This window comes from Leptonychotes weddellii, chromosome 14 (assembly GCF_054177405.1).
Source record: "Leptonychotes weddellii isolate Sample4059 chromosome 14, ASM5417740v2, whole genome shotgun sequence".
Taxonomy (NCBI): Eukaryota; Metazoa; Chordata; class Mammalia; order Carnivora; family Phocidae; genus Leptonychotes; species Leptonychotes weddellii.
Window position 1 is genome coordinate 77,051,279 of NC_138382.1, and position 12,723 is coordinate 77,064,001.

Here is a 12,723-nt window from a genome sequence, read left to right on the forward strand (position 1 = left end):
CCACACAGGGCTGTCCCGCAGCAGGCTCCGGGTTAATGGGAAGGTGTGCATGCCCAGGTTCTTCTGAGTCAGGTACCACCAGTTGCTTTACCTCCCAGACTGACTGCTGCACCACGGTGCTGTCTCCCCCTGCCCCCAGCCATCGGACACTGGAATGTGTTTAAGCAGCAGCCCACCTGCCCCCACGAGCTGACCCGGAACTACATCGCCATGAACCGCGGGGCAGTGAAAGCCGGCCTGGTAACTGCTCGGGAGAATTTCCTCTACCGTCAGCTCAACGACATTCGTATCAGTGACCAGGATGACCGGCGTGTCAAGAGGGAACTGCCCCCTCTCCCACCAAATATGACGTTTGGGACCCCGGCACGGTAAGGTGGCTGGCACTCAAGGTTCTATCCCTCACCATGGGCAGGCGCTCAGAGGTGACTGAATTAGGGAACAATGTGGGGCATGACTTTTGACTCCAGGCAGGGGTGAGTGTTCCAGGCCTGGTCAGTCAGTGTATCTCACAAACCTTGGTCACGGTGATTGGTCCAGCAGCAGACATGTAACCCATGTCCCCGCTCTGGAAGGCATGGCATTCTACGAAAGCAGAATGTGGTTGCATGTAAGCCAATCTCAACTCAAACTGCCTTGATGTTTTTTTCTCCTAAGTGGAATTTACTGGCTTATACGATTGAAAAGCTCTGGGGTATAGAGCTTCAGGCATAGCTGGATCTAGGTAATCGAGGGATGTTATCAGTATTTGGTGTGTCTCTCTGTGTCTTGGTTGTGCTTCCCAGTCCTGGCTTCATTCTCCGACAAGCTTCTTCCTCATGCAGCAAAATGACCAGGAACAGTTCCATTCTCGGTGGGAAGGGCGCAGAAACTTCAACAGAGACTTGAGATTAAGATTCTTTGGTCCAACTTCAGAGCCTTGCCTCTCCCTGAACCAACCACTTCCAGTAGGGAGTGTGAAGTGCGCTGATGGGCCAGTCCTGGGTCACATGTCTGCCTCTGAACCAATTGCTGAGACCAGGAGATTCTGATGCTCTGATTGGCCAGGTCTGATCCCCTGCCCCCTCTGGGAGGGGGTGGGCGGTTGGAATCGGTCTCCACAATCCACAGAGGCAGGTGGCAGAGAAGATGCAGAGTTCGAGGTTCTGACCCCAGAAGGAGGAGGACAGAGCAGAACAGCAGACAGAAGCAGCAGATGTTCGATACAGCAAGCCTTCCTAACCCAAACCACGTCATAGTACAAACATCACAAAAATCACTGGTGTTTATGCCTCCTGCCGTACAAGTAAATAGAAGCACTCGAAGCTGGCAGAAAGTGGCCTGGAGCGTCCAGCTGCCCTAAGCCCCACCCAAATGCCGGAGACCCAGTATCTTGGTCCATCTGTGTGGACCAAGCCACCTTCCCATCCCCATCTCACTGGTCCTGGATAGGTGACTTCCTCAGGCTCCGCCACCATTCTTTCTTTCTTTCTTTCTTTTTGGTGGTTCCTTCTTTATTTTTAATTTTTCTTCTAATCATTTTTTATTGTGGTAGAATGTACTATTTTTAAATGTCCAGTTCAGTGGCATTAAGTAAATTCACATTGCTGTGAACCACTGCGACCATCTGTCTCCAGAACTTTCTCTTCATCCCAGACTGACACTCTGCCCCCACCCAGTAAATGGTATCTCTCTGTTCCTCCCTCCCCTCAGCTCTTGGTAGCCAGCACTCTGCTTTCTGTCTCTATGATTCTGAGACTGTAGATGCCTCATCTAAATGGAATCATTCAATATTTGCTCTTTTGTGTCTGGTTTATTTCATTTACCATAATGTCTTCGAGGTTCATCCATGTCCGTAGCAGGTGTCTGAATTTCCTTCCTTTTTAAGGTAGAATAATATCCCATTGTATGTATCCACCATGTTTTGTTTATCCGTTTATCCATTGATGGACATTTGGGTTATTTCCACCTTTTGGCTATTGTGAATAGTGCTTCTATGAACATGGGTGTGCAAATGCCTGTTTGAGCCCTGCTTTCAGTTCTTTTGGGGCATCTGCCCACGAGTGGAATTGCTGGATCATATGGGATTCTAGATTAAGTTTTTTTAGGAACTGCCAGAGTGTTTTCCACAGAGTCAGCCACCATACTTTTGTAGGCTTTTCCCCCTGCCCTTTCTCACAGCCCTACCTAGTAAAACCTACTTGTTCCCATAGTTCAGATCAGCATCAACTCTGCAGTAAGCTCTCCCATTTCCCGTGGACATCTCTCACCTGAAATGCATTTCTATTCATCAGCCCTCAAAACCTGGACTGTGACACTGGAGACACACTGGAAGGTCATTTCTGGACTGGATTAACTAATCGTCTGCACACCATCCTTCACCCACCTTTGAAGTAATGCCCCTAGTCAGTCCCTCCAGGGCAAGGCAAGGTTTCCCAAGACTGCCCGGAGTGCAGAGGGAGAGAGAGTCCCACTATGCACCAGATCACTAGATTAGTCCAGGCTGGTCGCCAGTGTCTCCAAGACAGCATGGTTTCTGGGAGCACCTCTGGCTAGGAGTGTCCCTGGGGTTCTAGTCCCAGCATGGTCCGCAGCTCTTTCCCTCCCAAGGCTTCCAGTTCCTCGTCTGTAAGCAGGCTGTTACGGCAGTAACTCGGTGTTCCAGGGTTCCCGGATTATGTTTGGTCTCTATTTCCTTGTCTTTAAAGCCCCGTGCAGGAGGTCTGCGCGGTTACTTGCCTGGCTTAGGCATGGAGAAATGAATTGACCTCCCCGAAATGGGTTCTCAACCTGATGTGCTTATATTTAAAAACAAAATTTTAGGGGCATCTGGGTGGTGCAGTCGGTTGTGTTTGACTCTTGGTTTCCGCTCAGGTGGTGATCCCAGGGCTGTGAGATCAAGCCCCCCATCAGGCCTCCCCTTATGCCCCTCCCCACCACTCTCTCTCTCTCTCTCTCTAAATAAATGAATCTTTAAGAAAAAACTTCAGGGGGCGCCTGAGTGGCTCAGTCGTTAAGCGTCTGCCTTCGGCTCAGGTCACGGTCCCAGGGTCCTGGGATCGAGCCCCGCATCGGGCTCCCTGCTCAGCGGGAAGCCTGCTTCTCCCTCTCCCACTCCCACTGCTTGTGTTCCCTCTCTCGCTATGTCTCTCTCTGTCAAATAAATGAAATCTTAAAAAAAAAAAAAAAGAAAAAACTTCAGAAGACATAGAACATTAGTGATCACCTAGTTCAAAGCCCTGATTTAAAACAAGAAAGCAGGGGCTCCTGGCTGGCTCAGTCGGTAGAGCATGTGACTCTTGATCCTGGGATCGTGAGTTCAAGCCCCATGTTGCGCATAGAGCTTACTTAAAAAAAGATGAAAAATAAAATAAATAGGGGCGCCTGGGTGGCTCAGTCGGTTGGGCATCTGATTCTTGATTTCAGCTCAGGTCACGCTCTCAGGGTTATGAGATGGAGCCCCGCATCAGGCTCCACGCTCAGTGCAGAGTCTACATGTCCCTCTCCCTTTGCTCCTCATCCTCTCTCTCTCTTTCTCTCTGAAATAAATAAATAAAATCTTAAAAAATAATAAGATAAATAAAACAAGAAAGCAGAAGTTCAGAGAGGTGAAGAGACTTTCCCAAGCAAGTTATGACCAGACAAGAGCCAGATCTAGAGCCAGGCGGGCGGACTCCCTGTCCAGTGCTCTTTCTTCCACACCTTGCCTCCTCGGGACTGAGGTACAGTGTGAACACCCATAGTTTCCGGTCCTGGGGCTACATTATTCCACGTACAATGGAAAAGTTTAAGTCAGCTGGGCTCAGAAAGGACATCCATTATCATCTGGCTTTCAATATAAAATCTTAAATTGCTATAAAACCAAGTGGCTACAATTCCAGGGGAAGGACGTGATGAAGTGCGGGCTATATCTTCTGTGATGGTAAATGGGCTTTGCATATGCAAATTGAATGGATTTTAAAATGGTATTTAATGACAATTTTCGTAGCAGACGTTAACATTAATTGCACAAAAATGAAAATGCTGCATTAGGTTGCTGTTAGCAGCAAATATCGTGGCCATAAAGCTTTATCTTTATCAACAGCAGCCCTTTCTCATGTGACAGGGCAGCTCAGCAAATTGCAAGCAAAAGGGCTTTTACAGAGCAAAAATATCCCCCAAAGCAGGCCCAAATCAGCATCAATTCCGCTTTATTTCTTCGTAAGTGGAGGTTAAGTGGCTGCTGGAAAAGCTTTTACCGAGATGCCCAGCCTGCCTGCAGAGCCCCTCCACCTCACAACGTAAGTGCGAGGAGCAGTTAAAAGATGAGCGCCCCTCTCCGTAATGGGGCTATTACTTTAAAGTTATGGGCCGAGGCCCATTTCCTAATGATCACCTTTTACAAGCCTCGATTGTATTTATTTCTTTACTTTAAAAGCATGTTAAAAAACCAAATCCGATTACGCACGACTACCCAAGGAGTTGTTGGGGCGATTTGGTCCAATAAATAAATAGACAAAGAAACAAATGAGTGCCATTTATTCACAAGTACAGATATGTTAAAAAAAAATAATAAAGTCCCATCTCAGACTAAATACATGGAAAACTCACTCTAAGCTAGGGATGCTAACGAGCATGCCAAGTGCCGCGCAAGAGAAAATTCTGACCACGGCTATTCCTCCTGTCCTCCGATATCAAATCCTCTTGCCCTTTATGTATCTTACGATGGACAAAATAACAGGTGTGAGGGGCCCACCTCCCGCCCCCTCAGCCTCTCCATACTAGATGGGAGCCAAACCCGAGTTTGGGCTTATTTCCTTTCCAGTTAGCTGATTTGGTTTCCAATCCACACTGATTTGTGGCAGATTGTCATTGCATCGGAAAGGTACATTTCAGTTCACGAGCTGGTGTGGCTAAAAGGAAGTGGGGGCCCCCAGCAATGATCGGGAAACTGAGCCCATGCGGACTTGGGTCACAAGCTGGGGCCACGGCCAAGTCGACCCACGACGCTGTTTGGCCCATGAAGTAATTATAAAGTTTGAATGACTTGCCACATTTTAAAAAGTCAGGGGATTTCATATAAAAACCTGGATTTCCCACTTCTCCCAAAAAGTCAGAAGCCAGGCAACCGGGGTCTATACCCCTGCCTGGGACCAGGGGCTGGGGCTGGGAGGCAGGGCCCCTTTGGGACAGAATCCGTGCATGCTCTTCTGTCTATCCCATCCCCGCCCAGCCTGCCTTCTCTCCTTTTTGTTATTTGGTCCTGGTGGACGCTGAGTTTGCAGCCTCCTGGTGTAGACTGGCCATCCCGATCCCTCTGATAAAGTTAGGGGCCACCAGTAACAGAAGCTGCTCTGCACTAAGTTTACGTGGCAGGACTTTTGTGCATGGAATCGCTAATGCTAATATCACCCCTCTGAGTCAGGTATCCTGCCTCAATGTATCATTTGCTTCTCAGCCCAGGAAAGGGGGTGCAGCTTATGGATGCAAGCTGGCAGAGCAGGATTTATACCCCGTCTGGCTGGCCAGCTTTGAAGACCACCCCTCTAGGATCAGGCAGCTGGAGAGAGCCCATGCATTATGGCTCTACCGTCTCACCGTCAAATCTCAGACTTCAAGTCAGGGAAGGATTTTAAATTCTCATTACCCACGTGTAGGGCCGTAACACAGATCTCCAAGCATGCTGCGACCCAAGGTCCATAGACAGATATGTCTGGAGGCCAGAAATGTAACTATTAAAGAAGCACTTAATTATTGATGCATTTTAGTAAGTGTTTGCAAATGTTCACATGCCCTTGGCACATCTTAATTGTTACTGCTCCTAATTGGTCCAGCATTGTCGATTATGATGAGTCAGGGATGGCGGGGAGGGGGGGAGCGGCAAGCGCCGGGCAGCAGCTGGTGCTCCCGGCAGATTCTAGGCACCCAGGGCTCTGCCACGATCCTGCCTGGGAGCCTCATGCCACATGCAAGGCAAGGATGCTAGCAGGAGGATCCATCACTCAGTCGATAAGCGAACAGCCCCCTCCTGCATGTCTGTGTATGACATGGGCCAGATGAAAGGTAGGAGGCCCCTGCTCTGAACTCATAATGGCAAATATGTATTATTGTTATAATTACATGTCAGGCCTGAGCGCCTCTGATGCACCCTCTCCCTAAATGACTCTGAACAGCTCAGTGAGTGCCAGGTTGAGACTCTCACATCCCATCTTACAGAAGAAGAGACAGAGGGTCAGAGAGGTGACGTTATTTGCCCCTGGCTGCTCTGCGCTGGGATGGGGATTGGTCTGGTCCGAACACTTGTGATGGTGACCATGGCACTGACCTACCTGCCTAACAAACACAAGGATGGAGGTAACACGGGTGGAGATGCTCCCCAAGCTTTCTCTGCACTAGAGGGGGGTGAGACAGAATCTGTGTACACCTACAGAGAGAGAGAGAGTGGAAGACCGTTCTGTCCGGATTTTTCTTAAAGCTTTAAACTTACTCTGAACACAATGAGCTTCCCTTCCGATGTGCCCCTTCTCTTCCCTCCCCCTTCAGTGGCTCCCCATTTCCCGATAGACAAACTCCTTGATGGGGCACCCAGAACCTTCACTGCACTGGATGCTCCAGCCTGCTTTGTGCACCTCAGCATCCCCAGTGCTGACCACAGTGCCCTTGCTGAAGAGGTCCTCAGTAAACACTCGCCAAATGAACCCACGAGCAAGTGGCCACTTTGGAATCTGAATGTGAAGCTGGTAGCAATGTGCAACTCGGGCAGAAAACTTGGTTTATCCACCAGTTAGTCTAGTCTAGACCCACCGCCCATCCTGGTGCTGAACGCAGTCAGACCATGGAGAAACGAGAAACACAGGAAAGGTAGGAAATGCTACCTGCCCACCCTCTGTCTGTGCTGCTGCCCGCCCAGCTATCAGATGCATCATCAGCCTGACACTGACAAATGTGAAGGATGGAGGAAATTTTACAGGCTGTTAAAAAATGTTTGCTGCCTGACAGGTTTTTTGAATCTTTCTGCCAAGCTGATTTATTTTACAAATTTACAATGGGCCCATCAGTCACTCTGGGTTATTTTGTTTCTCCCAGAGCTGACGGCCAAAATCCAAGCCGCCCACCCAAACTCCCATAAAATAATAATAAGCCCCTTCCCAGACGACTGTCCCGGGGATCCAAGACAGTTTCTGAATGGGGAGACCAACTCCAGATTTATTGGTGGCCTGAAAGCCGGCTGAGTGAAACCGGCCTGACCACAAGGGGGAGCGTGTGGATCTCGCAAGGTACCCCCGCACCTGAAATGCACATCCTACTGGCCAAGAAACCCGCCCAGACCTGCTCCTGACCCTGACAGTAAATAGTTCTCTGCTTTCCTGGACGCTCTGGTCCTGGAGGCCAGGGACAATGTCAGTTTTGGCTGTGCCTGGTACACAGTAGGCACTCAGTAAGTATTTGTTGAGGACAAATGTGGTCCAGGGCCTTTGAAGGCTTTGAGACAGAGTTACTGAACGTGAACACACAGTCCATTTGAGACCGGAGAGGAGATGGTAAGCCAGAGTGCTGTGTCATTTAACAGACTCTACTATGTTCCCCTGTGGTTGATGTTATGAATCAATATTGTGGCGATGCTGCCTCAAAGAGCGAATGTGTCCCTTGGCCTCGTTACTAGAGGTAGCAAGTCCTGAACAAGGGAGGTGACCTTCCTACTCTATTCTGCTGCTCAGGCCACACTTGTAGCATCAAATTAAAAAACATGAGGCATCATACATTCAGGGAAGGCCCAGAGACAGCAGGATGGGGGGGTAGCATGAGGGAGAGAAACCACTATGTACGAAGAACATGACAACAAACGAGGACAGTGGAGGGGCTTTATTCTCAGAGCCTTGAGAGAAGAAAACGAGGACCGGTGTGTGTGTTTGGAGAGCAGGACTGGTGGTTCACGCAGCAGAGCCCTCAATAAACAGCAGACTGGTGCATCATCTCATTAAATCCCTACAACTCCATCATTTTATAGATGAGGAGACTGAGGCTCGGAGAGTCACCTGCCCAAGGCCACACGGCCAGTCAGTGACAGAGCCAGGATCTGAGCTGCTGTCCATACCCACAGCCTGCATGCTTCCGGGAGGCAGAGCCAGAGCCTGGGCGAGGAAAACATTTCTCATCCTGAGCCCCATCCACAAGGCCGCCTGGGGGTTAGGGTTAGGGTTAGGGTACGGGTTAGGGTTAGGGTACGGGCGAGTCCTCGGCCGTGGGATGGCATCCGCGAACAACAGCTACAGTGATCCGCAGCTGATGCGGGCGAGCCCTTCCCGGGGACCCAGCTTTCCACAGAGTAACCCACCACCTCCATCTACCAACAAGGAAACTGAGGCTGGGAGAGGTTATGTCCCTGTAGCAAGAGCTCACAGGTGATAGTGGAAGCTTGTAAGTTCGGGTCCAGGCAGTTTACTCTAGGACCCTCATGCTCGGGGAGGTGTTGGCTCGCACCCCAGACCCACACATCACTGCCAGGCCAGGTCCTGGGACACCCCAAACTGGGTCCAACAGGGGGCCCCTCCTCAGGGGCAGCCTGCTTCCATGGACCTGACCTGGAGGGCCTTTTGTTAAAAGAGGCCCAGGCAGGGAGAGTAGCTGGGAGGAGGTGTTGGAGGGGGCGGCTATCCTCTCCTCCTTCGTCTCTGGGACCCCTGCCCAGCTGCTCCTGCTTCAACCTCTCCCACCTCCCCAAACTCCTGCTCACTCCTTCCTCCAAGGCGGCTTTGTTGCCAGAGCCAGGAATGAGACATTTTTCATGCTTTGCCTTTTTTCCCTCTCCACTCTCCTGCGGCCCAGGCAGAGATTTATTCCCGGCCCGAGGCTCTTGGCATTCGGAGCAGGGAGGGCTCAGGGAGGCGCTGATGGGCCCATAATGGATAGGGCCGTGCTCCCCTGGGGCCTGGCCCTCCCGAACCCCATCCATCAGGAGCCGCTCGGTGCCAGGGTCAGCGCTAACGAGGCCGCAGGCTGCTCCCCCTCGGGGCCTCCCCAGCTCCCGCTCTCCCGCTTTTGATTTTTCCAGAGCTGGGCCTCGCCTGCCCGCGTCGGTGGGCAAAGCATGGGAGTGGGCCTGGTGCCCCAGCCTCTGCAGCCCCAGCCTTGACACAATCGGAGGGTTTGCTGGGCTGTGGCTGGCTCTGCCCCTCAGTGACACGGTGGCCCCTCTGACATGGGACACAGGTGAGCTGGTCCTGCGGGGAGAGCTAGGCTTCGAGCCCAACACAACCCCCCGTCCTGCTGCCATGCAAGACCCCCATGCAAAAGAATTCATAGCATAAAGCGTGTTGCTGAACATGTTGCGCTCAGGGGCCAACGCCGTCCCTTTCCCTTTGGAGGCCAGAGGGAGGCGGCCTTTCATGGCAGAAAACCAGGCACCCTGCACCAGGTTCGATTCATAATAATACCAGCTTCCATTTCATTAGCTCCTCTGGGCCCAGGCACGGGGACGGGCCCTCCGTGCACAGCATTTTCCCTGACCTTCAGAATGACCCTTGAGTAGCAACACTCTTTCTACAGATGGGGAAACTGAGGCCCAGAGACCCTTGTCTGTGATCGCGTGGCTGGAGAGTGGGATTTGACCTCAAAGGTCTGATCTGTCACTTCTGTCCTGTACTGCGTGCTCACTCAGTGCCCGCCTGTGCTGGGCGTCACGCCGGGTGTTCGGGATACCGAGAGGAAACGGGACACAAAATGAAACACAGCAACGTGGGCCGTTGTTTCTGGGCGGGGGGTGGCAGAGGGCGGGAGAGGGCGCAGGGAGACTCTGGGCCCTGCCTGGTTTTGCACACTGCTGTATCCCGAGTGCCTAGCACAGGCCCGGGACGTAGTAGATGCTCAATAAGTGCTTGTTGCCCAACTGCATGGGAAAGAAGAGTTGGCTTGCTGGTGATCCATCCCCAACTTGGAAACAGCCAGCACGTGAGATGAGCAACTCTTCCCTGGGCTTGGACCTGTCGGGCGCTGAGCTTCCGTTATCAGTGTCCCGGGGCTTCTGTAACAAATCACCACGAACTGGGTGGCTTCACACAACAGAAATGTATTCCCTCCTAACGTGGAGCCAGAAATCCAAACTCCAAGTGTCACAGGGCCCCCTTCCCCCCCGAAGGCTCTAGGCGAGAATCCCCCCTGCCTCTGCCAGCCTCTTGTGGCCCCGGGTGCTCTGGGCTTGTGGCTGCATCCTCCAGGCTCAGCTCTGTGCTCACACGGCTTCTTCTCAGTGTGTCTTGGTCTCTCCCCTTTGGTCTCCAATAAATGACACGTGTCACCGGATTCAGGGCTCACCCCAATAATCCAGGGTGATCTGACCTCAAGATCCCAAAGCTAGTTATACCTGCAAAGGCTCCTTTCCCAAATGAGGTCACATTCATGGGCTCCGGGGGTTAGAAGGAGGACATATCTTTGGGGGGCCACCCACTATTCACCCACTATAATCATCAGGGCGTCTTACCACAAAGTCAGAAAGCCATGCATTTCAGGCACTGTGGGGCTTTGGGGAAACCAAATTATTGCTTTGGGATGCCTGCTCCCGGGGTCTTGTTACATGCTGCCCATCCTGTGTTTGTGGAACATAAGAAAGTGGTTTGCAATCAGTCAAAAGTTTTGCCAGAAGATGATAGGTATCCATGCTTTCTGGAGGAGCAAACGTTTTGCCACTCCTTTCTTCTGTGTTTATTAGGAAACTTTCCAAAACTACAGAGACGTTCAGAAGCTTTCATAACTAACTTCATGAACCCGCCACTCGGATTTCACAAATTTTACCCCTGGCTGTATTTGCGCCCGAGCCCTTATTAAAGAAATCAAATAGAACAAATACAGCTCGGAGCCCCTTCTCAGCCCTTTCTAGCCCCACGTCCTTCCCTCTGTTCCCAGAGGACCATCCTGAGGTTGGAATATGCATCCTTTCCATCCGGGTTTTCCCATCTTTGCTACACCGTTGGATGGCCACAAATAACGCCTATTTGTTTGTGTGGCTTCAAAACACATAAGTCCCTTTGTGTGGTGACTTTTGTCACTCCACACCTTTGGAAATGTCACCCTGGCCCTCTGGGTGGGTGTATTTGTCTCCCATCGCCGGACATCCAGGCGGCTCTTCATTTCCCGTGTGTGAGATTCCTCAGGGTCAAGTCCACGAGTGGAGGTGCTGGGCTGAAGGGGGCCCTCCTCAGCTTCTCCCAGATGCTGGCACCCTCTCCGCCACTCCCACAGGGCAGGGAGGCCCCATCTGCTACTCGCTTTGTCCCCAGATGCCAGGACCCCTGCACAGCAGACGCCTGAGTGGTCCACAAGGCATTCCGTCCCCCGTCATGTCCACTGGCTTCGCTGGGCCTTCTCCCCCCAGAGGGGCTCAAGCCCCTGCCGTGCCTGGAGCAGAGGGGCGGGGGAGGGGGTGCGCTGCAGGTGCGCAGGGGGAGCTCCCAAGTTTCAGGCGCAGGCCCTCCAGGTTGAGAGAGAAGCTTCCAGATAGCCGGTCCCGCTCTGCTGCCCATCCTGCTGCCGCCTGCCTCCGGGCGCCTGTGTGGGGAAACTGCTAATTGACTTCACCCGTGTGAAAAATGTTAACAAATTGCAAATGACCTCTTAGGCAAATTTAGAAGTCAGGAGTGCACTGCTAACTAAGCCTCCCTCCTCTGCCATTAGTTTTTACGTTGGCGCCGCAAACAATTAAAAAAATAACCAGAAGCCCAGAGGTCCTCTTCTCTAATTAGCTCTAAGAGTCCTGCCAGGGAGAACGGCACCTCAATTACCGCCCCTTCCTCCAGGCTAGTTAGAAAAGACAGGCCCTCAGGCCAAGGGGGGGACACTGAGGAACAAGGCGGAGGGGGTGAGGAGGGATGTGGGGGCTGCAGCGGGCCCCTGGGGCCAGAGCTGACAGGCCGCCCGCCCCACAGACGTGCTGGTGGCCGCCAGGTTAGAGGGTCCCCTGCATGGGAAAGGCTCAGAGCCGGACCCCCCACAAAGGGTGCCGGGGGCCACGTGGGCCAGGACCCCCTGGGGGTGGGGGGCTGCAGCCCTTTAAAACTCAGGGGCCTGGGCCCCAGGCCTGGTGAGTCAGAAAGTCTGAAGGTGGGACCCAGGCCGCTCTACCCGGGATAAGCTGTCGGGGTGATTCTTGTTTGTCCTCAAGACTGAGGCTCTCTGGGCCCCACGGGATTGAAACGCAGCTTCGGATGCAGGCCCAGGCCTGCAGTTGGTGACAGCATGACTTCCACGAGCCCCCGGGCACTCTTGCCTTCACGAGCCCCTTCCTCCACAAAAAAAGCATTATAATAATCTAAAATATTTCATGGCTGTGCTGATTTTAAAAGAAATTAAAGCATTGCCATGGGTCCCTAACCGTGTCCTAGGGCCTAGGCGTCACGCCTCCTGGGCCAGTGGGCAGGTTGGCCCTGCTTTTCCCCTTCAGGCCTGCCAAACCCTCCCTCCTCTGACTGAGTTTCCTCTCTTCTCCCACCCCCTCCTGAGGGAGCAGAGGTGGAGGCAGGGAGAGGATGGGAAAACTAGCTGTGAAGCCTGAAGACCCCAGACTCTGCACGGCACTCTCCAGCTCCCACGTTGAGGGACTCTGAGCTTACACTCTCTGCGGGCCTCCATATCTCCGTCTGCAAGTGGGGTCAACACAACGTCCTCCTGGGTCAGAAGAAATGGTGTGAGTTCATCAGTAATGAGTTCTTGGAGCTCTTGAAAAGAGGGACACCAAGTATTGTCACCACATCATATTGTGATTCAAGAGGCATAGAG

At 52.3% G+C, this 12,723-nt stretch overlaps 1 protein-coding gene across 1 annotated transcript in view; it reads left to right on the forward strand.

Annotated features, from left to right (window-relative positions):
• The window catches only part of CFAP77 (cilia and flagella associated protein 77), a 124,439-nt gene that overhangs the window by 70,515 nt on the left and 41,201 nt on the right, over positions 1 to 12,723 (forward strand). The window contains exon 3 of the mRNA XM_081802646.1: positions 140 to 368. Coding sequence (XP_081658772.1) covers positions 140 to 368 — 229 coding nt within the window. The remainder of the gene's footprint in view (positions 1 to 139; positions 369 to 12,723) is intronic.